We start from the raw sequence: 22,881 nt of genomic DNA, 5'->3' as shown, positions 1-22,881 counted from the left end.
AGAAACAAATAACAATGAAAACATGACGACCCAAAACCTATGGGATGCAACAAAAGCAGTTCTAAGAGGGAAGTTTATAGCAATACAATCCTATCTTAAGAAACAAGAAACATCTCAAATAAACAACCTAACCTTACACCTAAAGCAATTAGAGAAAGAAGAACAGAAAAACCCCAAAGTTAGCAGAAGGAAAGAAATCATAAAGATCAGATCAGGAACAAATGAAAAAGAAATGAAGGAAACGATAGCAAAGATCAATAAAAGTAAAAGCTGGTTCTTTGACACGATAAACAAAATTGATAAACCATTAGCCAGACTCATCAAGAAAAAAAGGGAGAAGACTCAAATCAATAGAATTAGAAGTGAAAAAGGAGAAGTAACAACTGACACTGCAGAAAATACAAAGGATCATGAGAGATTACTACAGGCAACTCTATGCCAATAAAATAGACAACCTGGAAGAAATGGACAAATTCTTAGAAATGCACAACCTCCAAGACTGAACCAGGAAGAAATAGAAAATATGAACAGACCAATCACAAGCACTGAAATTGAAACTGTGATTAAAAACCTTCCAACAAACAAAAGCCCAGGACTAGATGGCTTCACAGGCGAATTCTATCAAACATTTACAGAAGAGCTAACATCTATCCTTCTCAAACTCTTCCAAAATATAGCAGAGGGAGGAATACTCCCAATCTCATTCTATGAGGCCACCATCACCCTGATACCAAAACCAGACAAACATGTCACAAAGAAAGAAAACTATAGGCCGATATCACTGATGAACATAGATGCAAAAATCCTCAACAAAATACTAACAAACAGAATCCAACAGCACATTAAAAGGATCATACACCATGATCAAGTGGGGTTTATACCAGGAATGTAAGGATTCCTCAATATACGCAAATCAATCAATGTGATACACCATGTTAACAAATTGAAGGAGAAAAACCAAACGATCATCTCAATAGATGCAGAGAAAGCTTTTGACAAAATTCAACACCCATTTATGATTAAAACTCTCCAGAAAGTAGGCATAGAGGGAAGTTATCTCAACATAATAAAGGCCATATATGACAAACCCACAGCCAACATCATCCTCAATGGTGAAAAACTGAAACCATTTCCACTGAGATCAGGAACAAGACAAGGTTTCCCACTGTCACCACTATTATTCAACATAGTTTTGGAAGTTTTAGCCACAGCAATCAGAGAAGAAAAAGAAATAAAAGGAATCCAAATTGGAAAAGAAGAAGTAAAGCTGTCACTGTTTGCAGATGACATGATACTATACATAGAGAATCCTAAAGATGCTACCAGAAAACTACTAGAGCTAATCAATGAATTTGGTAAAGTAGCAGGATACAAAATTAATGCACAGAAATCTCTGGCATTCCTATACACTAATGATGAAAAATCTGAAAGTGAAATTAAGGAAACACTCCCATTTACCATTGCAACAAAAACAATAAAATATCTAGGAATAAACCTACCTAAGGAGACAAAAGACCTGTATGCAGAAAATTATAAGACACTGATGAAAGAATTTAAAGATGATACAAATAGATGGAGAGATACACCATGTTCTTGGATTGGAAGAATCAACATTGTGAAAATGACTCTACTACCCAAAGCAATCTACAGATTCAATGCAATCCCTATCAAATTACCACTGGCATTTTTCACAGAACTAGAACAAAAAATTTCACAATTTGTATGGAAACACAAAAGACCCCGAATAGCCAAAGCAATCTTGAGAAAGAAAAACGGAGCTGGAGGATCAGGCTCCCTGACTTCAGACTATACTACAAAGCTACAGTAATCAAGACAGTATGGTACTGGTACAAAAACAGAAATATAGATCAATGGAACAGGATTGAAAGCCCAGAGATAAACCCACACACATATGGTCACCTTATCTTTGATAAAGGAGGCAAGAATACACAGTGGAGAAGAGAGCCTCTTCAATAAGTAGTGCTGGGAAAACTGGACAGCTACATGTAAAAGTACGAAATTAGAACACTCCCTAACACCGTACACAAAAATAAACTCAAAATGGATTAAAGACCTAAATGTAAGGCTAGACACTATCAAACTCTTATGGGAAAACATAGGCAGAACAGTCTATGACATACATCACAGCAAGATCCTTTTTGACCCACCTCCTAGAGAAGTGGAAATAAAAACAAAAATAAACAAATGGGACCTAATGAGACTTCAAAGCTTTTGCACAGCAAAGGAAACCATAAACAAGACGAAAGGACAACCCTCAGAATGGGAGAAAATATTTGCAAATGAAGCAACTGACAAAGGATTAATCTCCAAAATTTACAAGCAGCTCATGCAGCTCAATATCAATAAAAGCAAACAACCCATTCCAAAAATGGGCAGAAGACCTAAATAGACATTTCTCCAAAAAAGATATACAGATTGCTAACAAACACATGAAAGAATGCTCAACATCATTAATCATTAGAGAAATGCAAATCAAAACTACAGTGAGATATCATCTCACACTGGTCAGAATGGCCATCATCAGAAAATCTGCAAACAATAAATGCCGGAGAGGGCGTGGAGAAAAGGGAACACTCTTGCACTGTTGGTGGGAATGTAAATTGATACAGCCACTATGGAGAACCACTGTGCAGCCACTATGCAGTTTCCCTAAAAAACTAAAAATAGAACTACCATATGACCCAGCAATCCCACTACTGGGCATATACCCTGAGAAAACCATAATTCAAAAAGAGTCATGTACCAAAATGTTCGTTGCAGCTCTATTTACAATAGCCAGGACATGGAAGCAACCTAAGTGTCCATCGACAGATGAATGGATAAAGAAGATGTGGCACATATATTTACAATGGAATACTACTCAGCCATAAAAAGAAGCGAAATTGAGTTATTTGTAGTGAGGTGGATGGACCTAGAGTCTGTCGTACAAAGTGAAGTTAGTCAGAAAGAGAAAAACAAATACCATATGTTAACACATATATATGGAATGTAAAAAAAAAAAAAAAGGTCATTAAGAACCTAGGGGCAAGATGGGAATAAAGACACAGACCTACTAGAGAATGGACTTGAGGATATGGGGATGAGGAAGGGTAAGCTGTGACAAAGTGAGAGAGTGGCATGGACGTATATACACTACCAAACGTAAAATAGATAGCTAGTGGGAAGCAGCCACATAGCACAGGGAGATCAGCTCGGTGCTTTGTGACCACCTAGAGGAGTGGGATAGGGAGGGTGGGAGGGAGGGAGACGCAAGAGGGAAGAGATGTGGGAACATATGTATATGTATAAGTGATTCACTTTGTTATAAAGTAGAAAGTAACACCATTGTAAAGCAATTATACTCCAATAAAGATGTTAAAAAAAATAAAGTATTTTGCCTTGTAAAAGACGTTATTAAGAAAAAGAAGAAAAACAAGCAACAGACTGGGAGAAAACATCCCAAGAACTTGGTATCTAGAATATATAGAGGACTCTCAAAATAAATAGTAAGAAACAAACACCCTGATTTAAAACTGGGCAAAAGACTTGAAGAGGCATTTCACCCAAGAGAATATAACCATGGAAAATGGACACATGAAGATATTCAACATCACTGGCCATTAGGAAAATCCAAATTATAACCACTCCACACATCTATTAGAATGTATAAAATAAAAAATGTTACAATACAAAGTGTTGGTAAGGATGCAGAGCAAGTAAAAAAAGCACATACACTGTTGGTGGGAATACAAAATGACATTGTTAATCTGAAGATGGCTTGGCAGTTTCTTATAAAAATAAATATACACTCACTATATGACCCAGCAAGCCTACTCTTAGGTATTTGCCCTAGAGAAAAGAAAACTTACATTCACACAAAAACCTCTATATGAATGCTTACAGCAGCTCCATCCGTAATCTCCAAAAATTAGAAATAATCAAACGTCCTTTAGTAGATAAAAAAACTGTGCTATATCCATACAGTGGAATACTATTCAGCAATAAAATGCAACAAATTATTGATACACACAACTAACCTGGATGAGTCTCAAAGGAGTCTGCTGAAAGAAGTTGATCTAAAAAGGTTACACACTATATGAGTCCATTTGTATGACATTCTTGAAAAGTCAACACTATAGTGATGGAGAACAGACCAGTGAATGCCAGGGATAAGGAGTGGAGAGCTAGGGAGGGGGTAAGAGGGTGACTATAGAGGGATGGCACAAAGGAGTTTTTAGGGGTTGATGGAACTAACTGTTCTGTATCCTGATTGTATTGATGGAACTACAGGAATGTATAGGGGTTAAAAATCACAGAACTGTACACTTTAAAAATAATAAAAAATAATCAGCCTAAGCTTGTTCCTTTAATTTTCCCTACATAAAATATTTTAAGACTTGATAAGGTACATATTAACAGTTAAACCATCATGAAATTTGTGGCTTCTTTCCTCTCTATTCTCACGTGCCTACAGATGAACACTCAACTGCACTCTTTAAATCCTGAGAACTACCGTCCTGGAACATCCATAGCATGATACCTGTAGGTGCAATGAAAAGTAATTTAATCACATCTTAAGGACACTAGCCCCATCCTGGACACTGTGAGGCTAACTTAGCAGGGGACTCCAGCTGAGTTCCAGTTACTGAATCTGAAGAAAGGGTTTAGTAAGTCAAATCACAAAAGTGGTAAAAATGCAATATTTTTTTCCATCATAGCCCAATGGCATCTCTTTTCTTTGCTACTTAAAGAAAACCTAAATGTCCATCAACAAAGGAATGGATAAAGAATGGATATAAAAAAAAAAAAAGAATGGATATGGATGTGGTACATACAAACAACGGAATATTACTCAGCCACAAAAAGGAACGAAACTGGGTCATCTGTAGAGACGTGGATGGACCTAGAGAGTGTTATACAGAGTGAAGTAAGTCACAAAAACAAGTATCATATATTAACACATATATGTGGAATCCAGAAAAATAGTATAGATGACCTTAATTGCCAAGCAGACACAGAGACACAGACATAGAGAACAAGTGTATGGATACCAAGGGGGAAAGGGGTGGGGTGGGAGGAATTGGGAGATAGGGATTGACACATATACACTATTGATACTATGTATAAAATAGACAACTGATGGGAACATACTGTATAGCACAGGGAAGTCTACTTAATGCACTGTAGTGTCCAAAATGGAGGGGATATATGTATATTTATGGCTGATTCATTTTGCTGTGCAGTAGAAGCTAACACAACATTGTAAAGCAACTATAGTCCAATAAAAATTAATTTTTTAAAAAAAGAAAATACTCTTACAGAAAGTAGCACTGACCGTTGTGCTCCTTGACAGTAAAACATTGTCCTAATAACCAGGCACAGGACCCTGGGAAAAGGTAGTGCTAGAAAAAGAACCTTGTAACTGCTGTGTTGGCAAATTTACACTAAAACTCCATCATCATCTATTTACTCCCAGGTTCCCTATCAAATATTCATATATCTCAGAAGACCAGGAAACACGCAGTGCTCACATACCCTTTTAGTTGCCGATGAGCAAATGCTCAATAAACCTATATTGAGTATACTGTCTTATCATTTGGCAGTGGGAAAACAAACATATTTTACTAAATACAAACATACTAATCAGAACCCATCTAGAATCTACATTGTTTAATCCTCCCAAGAAAGTAAATTTCATTAAGCTGATACTGCTTTATTCAAAATAATACATAATTCAAAGCAACTGCTATTCCCTAGCCAACCAGCTGCCTGATTGCTCTTTAATAAAAGTCAGATAATGGAAAGCTAGTTAACTCAAAGCCCATTTTTTTCCATCCCCTTGTGCTTCACATTAAGAAGGTTTCACTATATTTTAGAAAGCAGATAAATGCCAAATATAGTCTTTCTTTCAAGCTTATTTTCAGTTGGCATTTGCACTGCATATAGCTCAAGTTCTCTCTGTGTACTATTCCTTATGTGATCCTGACTGGGCAAAGACACCACTTGACTCCTTTATTTCTAGAAAACGCTTAAAGACGTGTGATTCGGACTGAGCTGGGACTTTATATCAGTAAAGGCAGATCATTAGTCTATTCCCAGTACAAAATGGAAGAACAGTTGAGTTCTTCAGCTCCTTCAGAGACAAGCTTTCACAGGCACAGCTTCATTAATTCATTAAGTTTGAAGTAAATTCCCATGTTAGTCGTTATCTGTATTCAAATATAAGAACAAAGACACATTCCAAAGCCAATTCTGAGGACTCCTTGGAATATCCATTAATTTGAATGACCTTTCTGTTCTCATTCACATGTACAAGTAACATGGGGTGATTGTAGTCTGAAGAGTCAGCATGTCCCTTACACTTATTAATTAAGATACATAGCTAGATTCATGAAGGGTCTATTATTTCATGGCCCCATTATATCCATTTATACTTAATCAATCTCTTTGGATTTAAAATATCAATATTCTCTCCTAATAAGAACACAATAACTTTTTATGTGAAATGGAAGTGCTAATTCTTTCATTTTATATGTTATATGTCATTTTACATACTGACACGTACAGCAATTTTCTTGGACATCAAAATTCATTAATTTAAAGGTCATATCTGGGTATAATCTATGGGTAATGTGATAAGATATGATGTTTAGAAAAATAATGTGAACTCAAGTTCTCTTCAGAACTTCACCTAACTATATAAAGAAGGACAGACAGTTGGTATTTTTATGGAAATTTTTGTTCTTTTAAAGAAATCTCTTTTTTTTTACACAATATGGACCTTACTTTCTTCTCAATATATGCAGTAGGCTATCTCTGTAATCGGATAAGTAGGTCTGAAATAAGAAACTTTCCCCACCTTTTGGTAAATATATAAACTATTACTTAATTAACATAATTTTAACAATAATTATGTATTTTTCAACCAATACCTATGATAATAAGGGGCAGAGATACAGCCTGTAGGTAGCTAGGCAGTAAGTAAGTAAGTGTGCATAATCCAGATTTCATCTCCCACAGGAAAGGGATATTGCAGAGAACAAGTAGTGGTAGAAAGAAACAAAACTCTAAGATAATCCTTGTTCTTTGCTATCTATTCTCTTCAATGGTTAAAAAACGTTCCTAAAGATAATCAAATATTCTTTAGATGATCACAAAGGAGTTTTTTTCTTCCTTAAAAGACCTTTACTATTACCTTTCTTATATGGGCACCAGGATTCTCAATCAACTTTGAAATGCCTAAGGCAGTCTAGTTGAAAATGCCGAAGCAAATTTCCCTTCCCTTCCGTTCAGCAGCCGTGCTAAATGCTATAGCTATGTTTTAAAAATAAAGGTTTAGTTTTTCTCTTTCTTCTCTTCACTTTGTTCATTCAGTGTTTACAGAAACAGAGATCTCTCACCAAACTACGTAAACAAACAAACAGAAGAGAAGTTGGGACCAAGTGTGAAATTTCTGGCTGTTTTCCTTTCCACCTTTTTCTTCTCTCTACACAAGGGAATGTCTGTTCTCTCTTAAATTACTGCCCAAAAGGGGCTTCCCTGGTGGCGCAGTGGTTGAGAATCTGCCTGCTAATGCAGGGGACACGGGTTCGAGCCCTGGTCTGGGAAGATCCCACATGCCACGGAGCAGCTGGGCCCGTGAGCCACAGCTACTGAGCCTGCGCGTCTGGAGTCTGTGCCCCGCAACGGGAGGGGCCGCAATAGTGAAAAGCCCGCGCACCGCGATGAAGAGCGGTCCCCGCACCGCGATGAAGAGTGGCCCCCACTTGCCGTAACCAGAGAAAGCCCTCGCACGAACCGAAGACCCAACACAGCCAAAAAAATAAATAAATAAATAAATAAAGTAGCTATAAAAAAAAATTAAAAAAAAAAAAAAAAAAATTACTGCCCAAAGCAACTGAGGTGAAGAGGCCACCATCTTAACACCAGGTCAAAACAACTTCATTTCACTGTGCTTGGGTTAAAGAGTATAAATGGTAATATAATAGTACAATTGCATAAACCATGTCCCTTGATTTATATTAGTAAAAAAGGAAATTCTATTAATCATTTTGCAACAAAGTATAGTTTGATGAAAAATCACTAAGCTAATAATAGTTTTAAGTGTTCTTTCACAGCATTTCCTGAAATAACTGGAACTTTGAAAAGACTTAAAAATTTCTCTGTTTCTTCTAAACATAATTACCTTTTAAAAAAATGATAGGTCATCTCCAAATTACATTTAGTCCATTCCTTCTCTCCTATGCTTTTTCACATAAAATAGAGTAATGGAAGCTTTTTACACAATATATAAACATTCTAGGGTCCCATCTACACAAAGACAAAGGTGAGCTTTTAAATTCAAGATCAAATTATATTCTGGAATTTATCTTAGAAAAGAGGCTAAGCACATTATTCAAATTACAACGAAGTAGATGATAAATGAGGATATGCATTTTTTTTAAACTTGAGGAAACAAAATTGGACTAGGAAAAGGAAACACCTAAAAATAATTTCAGCAGAATTGTAAAATGTGTACAAACATCACACAGTAAAAATAGTAAATGTTAAACATTTGTCATCTCCTAGCGAAGAGCGTTGAGAGTCTCTAAACTGAATAGAGAAAGAAAAATTTTCAGAGCATATGACAATGCAGAGAGTGTAATTAAAACCATTTTTAAAGTTTGTTTCAAAACTAAATATGGAAAATATAATTATTATATTTTAAAAAGCTATTTATTGTGAAGATTGTAGGACAGTTTTTAGTTATTAGGAAATTAATTGTATAAATTGTTAACATTCCCTAACTGAAAACAATGTTTGCCTCCCTATATATATATTGAGCTTGGCATTCCAGAATATAACTATCTAGGGATTTATTTAGTTTTAGAAAAGGGTGTGGGAAAATGCAGTCAATCATACTTTACTGAAGTAAATGGCTGTAGGATAGACCTACCAGCACCATTGCCTGTGCCTAGTCAAACAAGCAAACAACTAAACGTTGATATTAAGAATATGAGATGCTGCCTTTTAGCTAAATTAAAACTCAATACAGTAAGTACCTTATTATAGCAGAGTGTGGTATCTCCAAAAGAAATGACAATCCTGGCTTTTAATGACAAAAATACAATTAAATAAAAGAGGTGTTTTTTGGCCCTTCTAGCAAAGTGTCCACCCTCTTTATCCATCCCAAAGAATGAATTTGTTTATTTTTCTACATTCCAAGAAGACTTAAAACTTGAGAAAATAGGGATCAAAGGGGCAGTTTAAAGTCCCTTTAGCATATCGTTCTACAATATAAACAGAAAACAATGCTGTCTGATGTTAACAACCAAAAAAAGACAAACAAATCCTAAATCAATGATTTAAAAGGCCACTTTAAGGTGTGTGGTTTTGTCCCTATTTGAAGTTCTCTCTTCATCCATCTATTAAAATGCGTCTCAAAATCAGTTTTCTGACTTTTCTAAGATAATTCAATATATGATAAATTCTGTTTCCTTAATGACCTCACTCTTTTCTTTGTATCTCTTCACTTGCTCATCCCTTAAATGCTCTGGTTTCCTAGGGCTCATCTTCTCTATCCTTCATGCCCTTTCTGTGATCAAACTAATCAGCAACCAACATTTCAACTATGAACTATAAATACTCCTCCCAAAACTGTGTCTTCTTTCTTCTAAGCACCAAAGTTATCTACCCATCTGCCCACTGAACATCTCCACACAGAGGTCCTAAAGGTACTTCAAGTTCAACATACCAACAACAGACTCGCTGTCTTTCTTCTAAAACCTGCTTTCTTTTTTTCTTTTAATTGCAGGGAACACTGACCCAGTCTCCTAAATTATACATATACAAATAAATACTATGTCTTGTAAATCTAACCTTCACACTTCAATAAAAATCAACATCTAAGACCGGGATCTGAATATGTCATTCCTTTGTTTTAAAAAAAAAAACAAAAAACAAAAAACCATAAGATAAAGTCACTTTACTATGGTATACAAAGTCAGTTTACCCTGTCATCTCTAGATACTTCTCTCCTGCCTCACTCTCCAAAGACACACCTGTGCTCTACAGTATGCATTACTTGCACTTCCCAAGTATACCATTCACTCATTCAATAAACAAGCACCTTCTATGTGCCAGGCACTGTTCTGAGCATTGGGGATATTGCAGTGAACAAAACAGACAAAGTTTCTGCCCTCATGGGCGTACATCCTGGTGGAAGCAGACAGACAAAAACAAATATGTAATAGATGAGATGGTGGTAAGTGCCATGGAGAAAAACATCTAGTTAGAAAAGCAATTCAGAGCAACACAACAAACAGTGTGCTCTGTACACTTATGACATCCACATGTCTTTAATAAAAGTACAATCATACTTCTATATCCCTTAATTTAATTACATTTCAATTTAAATTATAATTTAAAAACACAACCCCATGAGTAATACTGAGATGTATAGTCGTTGAGAGGCATTAAAAAAAAAAAAAAAACAAAACCAGCTTATTTCTGGAACAACCAATTATAATAATTTTATTTTTTGAGATTAAAGTTGATAGAGTGAAGAGTGTTTTTCTTTGATTCTAGTGTTTTAGTTGGCTCCTGGATGCACCCAAAAAAAAGTATTATTAGTGTTGTCACATTTCAAATTATGTCATGAGATTAGAATCTATAAAACTTAAGTACTCATCTAGAATTAGTCTCATTGTTAGTTCATTGTCTCTATACCATGGTTTCAAATTTAGCGCCTACAACTTAAGACTCTACAGTAATATTAAAACATTAGAGACAGGAGCTTTTTGCTGGTGATTTAAAAACAGTTGTTCAATTGTCTGAATCATTTAAGTACATAATATGTCTCAACTGTTTATGTAGAGCTGAAACAACCGGAGAAACCTACATAAGAGCACTGTTTAAGATACAGGATATTACTAAAGGATTTGACTATGAGCCAAAGAAAATTTGCACAGACATTAATTGGCCTGTTTCATACTCGAAAAATAACAATGATTTGCCTTACCATCTAAATAATAATACATACTTTCAAAGACTTTAAAGGAACTCAGATTTTCCTCTGGGAATCTTCACTATTATTGTATTACATACAGCTCCAGTCTCTAGACATGAATGAATGAATGAATGAATGCACGCATGCTGGTGTTTTAGTGCTTACATAAATATGTAAACAAAACTAAGGGGGGGTTTTTCGGATGTGGAAGTTAAATCTGAAATGTTTTAAACTTCTAATAACTAAATAGATATTAACCTCAGTGGAAGCTGAGTCTTACCTTAATGACAAACCTAACAAGGAGAATTCTGTCAAAGTTTTCAAACAGTGATACACTTCATCACATTCTGAGGGCATAACGTTTCACTTCTGTCCATAACCCCTGAATCCTTACAAACATGCACACTGTGGGAAGCTCCTTTCTGTATGCTACATGAAGATCAGCTTCTTCTCTCCTCAAATTGGTTGGCAGAGCGGGTAAACATCCCAGGCCCAGCTGAAATTCTGACTAAAGTGTGGGCCTATAGGAAATATTGGGTTGGGGAGGGAAAAGTGTAGATAAGCCAGTCTGCAATGTACTAATAATTCCTGTGTTGGAGAAAAAAAGCAGCTACCACTGTACTGTAAGGGCAAGAACTTAACGTTCTATTTCAAAACCAAAACCAAAACCAAAACCAAAAATGGCTAAGAGGCAAACTTCACTTCATTCTCAAGGCTGGGAGGAAAGAACACACATACCGCATCTGTGATGTCTATTTCATACACCCTTTGGAAAGTCCTGCGCTCAAAGAAAACAAGTTTGCCGCTGCCACATCCCCTTTGAACAGATGTACCGGTGACTATGAGCTTATCATCTGGACTGAAACAGCAGTCAGTCCTACAGACAAAGAGAGTTTATAAGTACAGGCTTATGGCGTCACAACAGTGCAGTGATAATGAGTTAAAGTATAAACAACCTCCCTGTAATAAGAGACAACTCTTACATAGGGTTTACAGTAAGTCAGGCACTTGTATTAATTCACTTAATACTCACAATAATCCTATGAAGTAGATACTATTATCCCCATTTTACTGATTAGGAAACTGAGGCAGGAAGAGGTTAAATAAACCTTGTCCAAGATCACAAAAGTAAGTGGTACAGCTGGGATTCGAACTTAGACAGCCTGACTCCAGAATCTGTGCTCTAATTTCAATACATTATAGTATCTTTCAATGTAAATAACGTGTGGGAAAAACTCAATATAGACATTGACCCTGTCTATACACAAATAGACAGTATATGACTAATGTCTAAGTAGTGATTATTTTGATCAGTTTTGGAATTATTTTTATCAGCACTACCTCTCAAACAATTTGAGCTTTGTCAAGTCAAGCACCATGAAATGAGGAGCAGCTTGTACGGCTGGAACCTAATTGATGGCTGTGATTCAACAGCTCTTGTGATGAGAGGTCTGGCCACCTGACTGAATAATCTAAGACATGAGCCAAAGACGCTATCTAGTTAGCATTACTTGCAGCAGGCACAAGGCTCAAAAAATTCGTATCAGCTATAAATTCATGTTTGTTTATCCATCTGTTTGTTTTAACAGATAAATGCCATGGGCAATAGGCTGTGTCAGAGTTAGTGCTCTGATATACAGCTTCCTCCATTTGCTGCTTCCATTACCTTCACACTCTCCTTCTTGGTCAGATGAGAAATTTTATTTCTACCAAAACAGAAATTTTTGCTTAGGCACCAATTGTAGGACTTAGAGATCAAATCCCAACCTCAGCTGTTTGCAGAAAAATCTTTAAAGCTTCAGTTATCAACTTAGTAGAATGCAGATAACAGTGTTCAGCTACCCAGAGCAAGACAGTTTGAATAAGTGACGGTTACCGAATTATTGATTGAAATGATGATAAGAAAAAATTGAGAAAATGACATATAATATTCAGTAACTATGAAGAATTGCTTTAATGGTATGAGGATTCAAATTTTAAAAGAAAACAAATAAAAGACAGGCCTACTCTGTCATTTATCCACTATTAAAAGAACAATTCAACCCTTTAAAATGTTTTTACTACCCCAAGACCTACATATGCATACAATATATATATTCACACACACAAATACATGAACAGCCATCATTTCAACTTCAAAAATAAAATTTTATATTCTGAAGAATGTACAAAATGAAAGGAAAAATAAAAATTCATCTTTCAAAAAACCTATTTCAATCACTCTTCAAGTCCCTTTTCTAGAAAATCTAAGACACTATAAATTAACATGAAGATGAAAAAATTACTTTTCCATTCTCTTGTGCTTATCGAATATTAAAAATATGCTACTTACATTGGGAACATGGTGGGAAGACCTGAGGCTGAAAAAAGTGGCTTATTAAACTGTCGGATGTCCCATAATTTTAAGGTATCATCACCTGATAGAGGAATGAGAAAGGAAAAAAAAAAGGCAGAAAGTAAATTTTGCAAAAAAGAACCAGTCCCAAGTTTAGAGTTTGCAAAACTTAGTGTATAACTATAAGAAAAGGAAGGGAGAGAGGGAGGCGGGGGAGGGAGGGAGAGAGAGAGAAAGGAAGGAGGCAGGAGGGAAGGAAGGAGGGAAGGGGATACACATAACACATTTTACTTTTTAACTAGGGAGCTTGAGAGCAGGAGTTGTGAGAACAGTAGAAGGATACATGATAATGAACTAGCTTCCTAGAAATTACTTTCCAGATTGATGTAGCATCTGCAGGCTAGAAGGAACCCTGGAGAATCTTCTCTAAAGAGTGACTTTAGAGCAGATGGTAGTTTCCCTGTGGTATATTTGAGCATAACTTGACTTCTTAAGAAGATATTAATTTAGCAACCACCAGGACTGAAAATAGTTCAGTTCACAACAGATTCTTTTTCCCACTAGTGTGTGAGTGAAACTATCCATTAACATTAATGAGAGTGAGCCAATGTGATTCCTTTCCCTCCAGTGTAACTCTATCTGTGGCTATCATTCTTCACCTTGCTGGGGAGTATAGCCTTTCCAAGCCAAAGTATAATTAATATTCTTTAAAGAATCACTTTTGAAGTATTTCTATAGGACTACTAACTAATTCCTGTTCATAATGAAAGCCAAAACTCATATAAGTAATATCTTTGCTGTTCTTTTTCCCCAGTGTCCGCAGCTGAGACCTGCCTCAACCCCCTGGGTCCAATAAGGAATCAGTACCAGATGCAAGTGAGGTGAGTGGAGAGTTCAATAAAAATCCCCATTCTCTCCCCAGCAACCCTGACTCTGAAACCCAACTTTTGGCAGGTGCACTAATCCACAACTGGCTGGGTTGGAGACCTGCTTATACTGGAAGAACTTTGTAAGGCTCACCTTTTTGCTTTTAGTCTTTAAAAAAAGGTTACACATCCCCACAATCCTCAAACAATAAGAAAACATTAATCTGTATTAAACAGTTTAGTTAACCTGGCAGGTTCTGGAGCTAGCAGCAGCACCTTACAACACTCTGGGGACTCTGCTGAACAGAGAGACTTCCATCTGGTATATTCTATACATCCAGGAAGGAGAATGGTGGAATACAGTATACATGTTCTGTTGACGACATGTTACCCAACAACTAGTATAGGATGGAAGGGGAAGGTAAAAATTATCACTAAAATGGTTTTGACTGAAACAGAGTTAATCCTATACTTCTAAGGCAGTAATAATCAACTGGGTGGGGCTGGGCTATTTCAGAATCCTCCAGGAAGAATTTTCAAAGTACAGTCCTCTGTTATTCCCCTCTTCTTTCCCCACTCTACCTCAGAGATTGGGGTATACCACTCTAGAGGTGCGAGAGTGAATGTGAGAATTTCCTAGTGGAGGATTTATCATTTTGAAAACCTTCCCAGGGGATTCAGATACATTCTTGGGGTAAGAATCACTGATGTAAGTACAGAGTATAGTACATAGTCTTAATTAAGAGTCATCTTAGGACTCAAAGAACAGGTTAGAATTGATGAACCAAAACATATATTTTATACATATCCATCTTTGCCATGTATACCGTAAATAGAAAATACATGTGCATGTGCTTTGATTTTTTTTAAATTATGTAAGTGAGGGTAGTTTGGGTATATCAATATAAGGCTTCCTTGGAAGAAAGAGAATCTGGATGGAGTTCCCAAGGGTAAACGGGCACGGACCAGTTAAACTGAGGGGAGAGCTGTGCCAACTCTATGTCCTCCTCACTTCCATACCCTCTACATCAGGCTGCAAATTCTTTCAGGAAAGGAACCCTGCTATGATGTCCACAGTTTATGCCAAGCACCTAGCATAATGCTTAGCTCAGATCAGTTGCTCAATATACAGTAAAGTGAGTGAACGAATGACTAAACTCAGTGTTGCTAGATTAATTTGGCCTATGGAATAAAGACTAAATCCTCTTTGTGATATTTAAGGCTATCTGTAACATGGCTCCAACCTACTTACCTTGATTCTTTTCCCTCCCCACAAATGCGCTTACTGGAAGATCCTCAGTCATGCCCCATACTTCCCCCTAATGCTTTGTTCATAAGCTGTCCTCACTATTTTATTATTTCCTTCTATCAGCATACTACTTATTCACGTGAGAAAGATTTAGCAAAAAGTGAGAAACAATCTCTATTCAACCATATGAGTGTGGACAGGTAAACTTACAATACGACCACATAGAATTACATAGTTATTAAAAAAAATAACATCCAGGTATACAAACTTTTTTTAACTGAACTGAGTTAGTGTTTGAACTGAAAAAAAATCAATGGTCAGCAAATAGAAGAGTTTGAAATACCAGACCCAGAACTATAAAATGATATAGAAAGAATATAGAATATCATCTACAAAAGTCCATAAGGTAGAGGCAATGGTCATCCTTGCAGGCTCCAAATGCTGATGGAATTTGGAGCTAAAATGAAAACTTAGGCAAAAAAGTACATATTTTCTAAATTTTACTTGATAATTTTAATAAAATAATGTTGCCAAGTTGGAAATGCATTTTAATGAAAAAAACTAGACTGGCAAAGGTACATTAACAAAAGCACAGCTAGCTTTACTAAGCACTAGGATATTAGTGTGACATTTGTTAGAGTTACATACGATCATTTTATATACAGAAACATATCAAAAAGAAAGCTTCTAACCTACCTCCACGAGAGGCAAGGACATTACCATCATAGGAAAAAGTCACGCAAGAAGTATCTGTGCCTGGGTCATGAGCTTGTTTATAGTGGAATTTAGGATGAACCTGTTTGCAAAGACAAGCAAAGTGTTAACATCTCATCTGAATTCAGATGAGAACATTTTTGTGGCAAGAATATTTTACTTTATCATCCAAAAAATGATATATAGCTACATGAAAAATATTAATTTCACCTGATGATAGTTTTCTTATTTTGGAAAAAATTTCAAAGGGCTTTTAAAAACATCCATTTGCTTTAATAAGCGAAAAGAAGAGACCAGGTTAAGTTCTAGTAGGAGATATTTTTCAGATTGCCTTAGCAAGCCTGAGCAACACAGGATTAGCACCGCATTTAGTTCTTCTCATTATACTTAAAAAGTTTTGGGGACCATTTCCTACAGTTATCTGAATAAATATAAATAAAAATTACAAATGAACATATTATTAACTCAAAAATATCACTGTATTCCTAGTATATGCCAGACACTGTGCACATGGTGGTAAGTCTTGAACTATCTTTAGTGTGCCTGCAGGATAATGTTGTTGATGATGATGACGACAGCCAGCCATTACACAATGCTTACCATACCCTCCTAGGCACTATATTCTTTTACTAACTTGCCTATGGTGCTCACGTTCACTCTAGAAGATTATCGTCATTTTACAGATTAGGAAACTAAGCACAGAGACTTAAGTACCTTGTCCAAAATCACAGAGCTAGTAAGTGGTCGAGCTAGGAGTTTGAACCAAAAAGCCTATTCCTAAACACTATCCTATACCCCCCTGTCTACGGATGTATGCTATTAGTCTTTTTACTTGCAATGTCACTTCTGAACAGTTAATGACTTATAAAAGTAACTCTACTACACTAATCTTGCCACCCATTTATGATTCAGTAACCAGAACAGGCCAAAGTACTAGGGAATCAATTATCCCAGATCCACCAGGCTGGATAATTACACAGTGAATGGCCAGGGACATTACTAGTGATGACAGCATGTAGGTCTCTCCTGGCAGCCACAGGTATAGGAATACAAATGACCCATCTCCATCAGTATGCAGCAACCATAACAAAGAATGAGTCACAAAACAGAGCTCACGTACATTAGCCTCCCAATAATATCCCCAATACGCCATCACTGAGCTTTCACCAAAAAGTTTCCAGTAATGAGGACACACTACCTCACAAAAGCAAGCCTTCAAAAAAAATTGTATATATTGAGTTAAAATTGTCTTGTCAAATACATCACTTAACTCGGACCTTCTGTTTTAATAAGGACCAGAGCTTCCTTGGCCTTTTGCGGAACTGTTACACTCAGATTTCTTTTCATTATATTCCTAGGTTAGTTCTAATGATTCTTGTGTCCCATTGTCACAATGTAAATTTAAATAAATTTTCAGAAGGTTAAATGGTAAAAAATAAATAAATAAATAAATAATAAAATTGTCTTCTCTCTTCCTCCACGTGACAGTCTTAGAAATTTATATTAAAGACAGTAATCATGCTTCCTCCTTTCATGGATATAAATAATTCATTGATTCATCTTTTTTTAATATATATTGGGAATCAACTGTATGGCAGATACATGGGTTAGCAGGGAAACACAAATGTGCCGAGATAAACACGGCTTCTCTCCTCAGAGGTGATAGACGGTCCCCCTGAAAGGACACAGATAAGCATACAGAGTGACAAGTGGTACAGTGGGGAAGTATAGAGTAATTTGAGAGCGCTAAAGAGAGGTTCTTAATCAGAGCAGGAGAAGAGAGGAAAAAAAAGAGGGGCAAAAAGAAATCAGAGGTGCAGTGGATAAAGTAAAAGTTAGCAGACGAAGGAGCAGGATGCAGGGTCTAGAACGGCTATTCCAGTCAGAGGGTACTCACTGCATTGTGGTAGCAGAATTTTGAACCCCATGACCTCTGCGATCCCTGGTGTTATGCCCATGAATATGTTACTCTACTTAGCAAAAGGGACTTTGCAGGCATAATTAAGGTTACTAGTTAGCCGACCTTAAAATAGGGAGATTATATCCTGGATTACCCAGGGGGGACTGAAGAGTCACATGAGTCCTTAAAAGCAGAGTTTTCGGGACTTCCCTGGTGGCGCAGTGGTTAAGAATCCGCCTGCCAATGCAGGGGACACGGGTTCGAGCCCTGGTCCGAGAAGATCCCACATGCCGCGGAGCAGCTAAGCCCAAGCGCCACAACTACTGAGCCTGTGCTCTAGAGCCCGCGAGCCACAGCTACTGAGGCCGCACGCCACAGCTACTGAGCCCACGCTCCGCAACTACTGAAGCCCGCGTGCTCCAGGGCCCCTGTTCCACAACTACTGAGCCCGCGTGCTCTAGGGCCCCTGTGCCGCAACTACCGAGCCCAGGTGCCTAGAGCCTGTGCTCCACAACAAGAGAAGCCACCTCAAGAAGAAGCCGGCGCACTGCGACGAAGAGCAGCCCCTGCTCGCTGCAACTAGAGAAAGCCCGCGCGCAGCAACGAAGACCCAACACAGCCAAAAAAAAGAAAAGCAGAGCTTTCTCCTGGCTGAGGACAGAGAAGGAAGCCATAAAGACGTGCCAGAAGAGTAAGAGAGATTTTAAGAATGAGAAACGTTTGACATGCCACTATAGACTTAAAAGATGTATCAAAGAAACAGGGATCTGAACATGGGTTTTAACTGCATAGGTCCACATATACACAGATTTTTTTTCAATAAATACATAGTACAGTACTACATGATCTGTGGTTGGTTGAATCCACAAATGTGGAACCATGGATATGGAGGGCAGACTGTAAAGTTACATGTGGATTTTCAACTGCTCGCAGGGTGGTGGGAGGAGTGTGTGTTGGTGCCCCTAACCCCAAACCTCCCCACCCTGGTGAAACCCTAAAACCCTAAGAAGAGAATCCAACCATACCATGTCAGGCTTCTTACCTACAGAAATTGTGAAATGATAAACTGGTGGTTTTTTAAGCCACTAAATTTGTGGTAGTAATCTGTTACTAAGCGATAGAAAACCAACACACGCATATTGGAAGGCCTGAAGGGAAAGGAGCTGGTTGATTCAAAGAACTAAAAGAAGTTAATCACGTCTAAGAGGGAAAGGACAGGTGAGAGGTGACATAAGCAGGGCCCAGATCACGCCTTGCAGGCCATGTTAAGGGCTTAAATTTTATCCTGAAGGTAAAAGGAGTTGCTAAGGGATTTTACACAGAGGAGTAGTAGTGTGACTAGGTTTGCTTATCTTTAAAAGATCATTCTTGGACACGTGGAGAGTAGATTGAACATATTTTTTTGTTCCTCAGAAAAGCAGAACTCTGCTACTAATCTCAATAAGGAAAATATGCCACTTAGTTATATTTCAACAACTTATCAACTCCTAAACTCTAAATAAAGCTTTTGAAAGATACTACAGCGGTAACAGTTTACCAGAAAGTCCTATACTTACATTTGGCCTCTCAGTGAAATTAATTTTTTATTTGTTTTAAATGTTTTATGTATTTTTAATGCTAATAAATACATATATACATCTAAACAGAAGGAAGACCCATCACTTCATGAATTATCAGTAAGGTAATGTGGTATAGCAAAAAGAGCACTGGTCCAGGACCAGGAGATATGAAATCTGGACTTAGTTCAGTCAAAAACTAGCAGTATGACTGGGGACAAATTACTTAGCCTCTCCAGATCACAATTTTATCTTCTGTAAAATAAATGGATTGAACTAGATGATTTCTAAAGTCACTTACAGCTCTATGATTCTTTAGGAAAAGACAAAAACTGGTAAATACATATAGTATTTTATAATTCGACTAACTGATCAAATGTACTTTTTATTATTAATAGAGCAAAATAGATCATGAATACCAATATTCTAAAAGATAAATACACACACATATATATAGATATGTACATATCATATACCAGTCAGGTGGGATAAAGAACCTTAAAAGGTGTAGAATCCAAAGCAATCATATCACGTACACTTCCGCATGAGCCCAAGAGCAAGCAGGTAGTTCCGTTTCGACAGATTTTATGTCAAGTGTGCTCTTCAATTATTAACTTCACTTTAACCAGTAACAAAAGTTTATTCCAATGAAATAAAATGGATAGCCAGAGGAGATCTTAAACTTGCATAAAACATCAATATTTGGACAGTCTGTGATGAAAAATACCCTCACATTTTGAAAACAAAGTCAACCTGACTGAAAAACACTTCTGGCATAATGTGGGAAATCTAAAACTGCAACTTCTCCTTTAATTCCTTTTATAATCATCCTAGGCAAAGAACATTATTCTTTAGGGAAGTTGAGATTATTAACTCCTTTATATAGGTTTCCTATTCTTAGGAGTGCCTTATGTTAGATTTGGAGAACATCAAGTCTCAAATATTCAGAGTGATGGGAAATGCAAGCACAAAAACCTAGAGTTTTAAAGGCCCTCTCTGAGATCATACAGTACAAACTTCCAACTGGTAAAACTGTCCCTTCTCAGCAGATGGTCATAGAGCCTCCGGCAGTACAGAACTCATTACATCACAAGCAACAACAGTGCATTTGTCTGGGTGGCTCTAATTGGCAACACCTTTCTTAAACTGGGTCCAAGCCTCCCTCCTTCTAACATCTACTTGTGAGTCCTGGTCCTGCCTTCTGTGGCTATGCTAATTCTAGTTTTTCCTCTCTAAGGAAGTATGCCAAATTCTCAAAGAAAAATACGATGCCTAGCCCAAAGTCTTAAATATACCACTTTCTGTAATTCTAAATAATCCAAATATTCTATGGTGGTAACAGAGGTCAGTGAGTTTACATCCAGCAGCTAGCTAGATCCCAATATCTTTCCATCGCTCTAGTGTGTATCTATCAATGCAAGAGGAAAGACAGCCCTCAAAAGGATCAAAACATGTTTTGTAATCAATAAAACAGTGGAATAAACTATTTTTAAAAAGAGAGAATTTAAATAAATTTCTGGGCTGAAAATAGGGGACAATTTAGTGGAAAGAATACTGGTCTTAGAGCCAAGCCAACTTGACCTAAAATTTCAGCTTACTACATTTAGTTTGACCCTGGCCAAGAGGCTTAATCTTTCTGTCTCACAGTTTATTAATCTTTCAAATAACATGCCCTACACATCTTCCCACTCTTACTCTTTTTCCCAAACTCCCAAAGAAACTGAGCTGCATTTGACCTACTATCTCCCTGCGTTGCGTCAATGCCACACATTTATTTATTCAGTCTATAGTGGGCACCTCCTCTCAGAACGTTGCTGAAATGCAACTGTGCTACCGAAACACAAACTCTGAGAGCAAGATGAAGCAAATGCTAGGCTATCTAACAAACTAGGTGTACTAACATTTAACTGTCCTCTCAAATCTACTCTTAGGTCTCCCTAAATAGATATAAATTTTCTTTTTCATTGAGAATCTATTTTCAAGCTTCGTTATAATCAAGCAATTCCAATCAATTCTTTATTTTCAATCACATGTTAGGTTTACTTACCATACCAGGATTAAAAATATTCCAGGATTTTTTTAAATGCCAAGATTAAAAAACAGAATAGATATAGGTCAAGACTGAATATAATTTCCTCCTGTTCCTCTGATTTTGGAGATGTGTAGTAAGGATTATGAGAATAATGTATACAAAAATATAGGAACTGTCATAGAAAGGTACTTTGCAATTTCCTATGCCCATGAAGGCTTCATTTTAATAAAAGGAAATTAGACAATAAAACCTCTGCAAAAGATTCTGTGATAATCAAATTAATATATTGTATGAAAATATGGTATAATGATAAAAAGCACAGAGGGTGGAATCAGACTGGTGAGTTCAAATCCAGGCTTCACCACTTATCATCTTGGGCTAATCTCCCTATGCCATCTATTAAACGAGATTAATAATAGTACCCACTCCATAAGCTGCTAGGAGAATTTAATGAGGTAATGCAAGTGTGTCACATTCCTTTGCAATACAACTTTGCTTTGCTTTTCATCAATATGTGGCATGTATTTCTTTACACCTTGAGTCTGGGTATGGACAGGCGACTTGTTTGGGATTACAGGACATGTAGCCAAGAAAATGTGTCTCTCAGACTTCCCACTGTGAAAAGCATAATGACTAGCACTCTCACTACCTCTGTGACAAGGCCAGGCTTTCCACGGGCTCCTCCTCACCAACAATTGCGCACAGGGGAGAAAGGACTCCTGATTAGCCTGACTGAAACATTCTGGGCATTGTGCTACAGTCTAAGACTCTTTCTGTACAATCCTCTTTTTCTTTTCTTTTAATATAACAGTTTTATTGAGATATAATTCACACACCACAGAATCTGTCCACTTAACGTATGCAGTTCAATGTTTTTCAGTATTTTCAGAGAACTGAGCAATCATTACCTCAGTCAATTTTAGAACATTAGGATCACCCCAGAAAGAAACCCCATACACATTAGCAATCACTCCCTCTTTTCCCCTAATCTGTCAGCCCTAAGCAACTACTAACCTAGTTTCTGTCTCTGTATATTTGCCTATGTGAACATTTCAAATAAATGAAATCATACAATATGCTATCTTTTGTAATTGGCTTCTTTCACTTGGCATAATGTTTCTGAGGTTCATCCATGTTGTAGTATGTTTCAATACTTCATTTCTTTTTATTGTAAAGTAATGCTCCATTGTATGGATGTACCACATTTTATTATCCATTTATCAGCTGATGGACATGTAACAC

At 36.9% G+C, this 22,881-nt stretch overlaps 1 protein-coding gene across 3 annotated transcripts in view; it reads right to left on the bottom strand.

The window, feature by feature from the left end:
* Positions 1-22,881, bottom strand: part of WDR70 (WD repeat domain 70) — a 322,311-nt gene that overhangs the window by 39,269 nt on the left and 260,161 nt on the right. For 2 of the 3 annotated variants that reach the window (XM_057540877.1, XM_007192190.3), the window contains exons 11-13: positions 16,134-16,233; positions 13,320-13,404; positions 11,726-11,864 (exon numbers count right to left, since the gene is read on the bottom strand). The exons of the other annotated variant lie outside the window; for it this stretch is intronic. In XM_057540877.1, the coding sequence (XP_057396860.1) occupies positions 11,726-11,864; positions 13,320-13,404; positions 16,134-16,233 (324 nt within the window). The remainder of the gene's footprint in view (positions 1-11,725; positions 11,865-13,319; positions 13,405-16,133; positions 16,234-22,881) is intronic. 3 annotated transcript variants of the gene reach the window in all.

Source organism: Balaenoptera acutorostrata, chromosome 2 (genome assembly GCF_949987535.1).
Source record: "Balaenoptera acutorostrata chromosome 2, mBalAcu1.1, whole genome shotgun sequence".
In the NCBI taxonomy this organism is placed as follows: Eukaryota; Metazoa; Chordata; class Mammalia; order Artiodactyla; family Balaenopteridae; genus Balaenoptera; species Balaenoptera acutorostrata.
The sequence above is the reverse complement of the archived record's forward strand: the minus strand, read 5'-3'. Positions and strand labels throughout refer to the sequence as shown.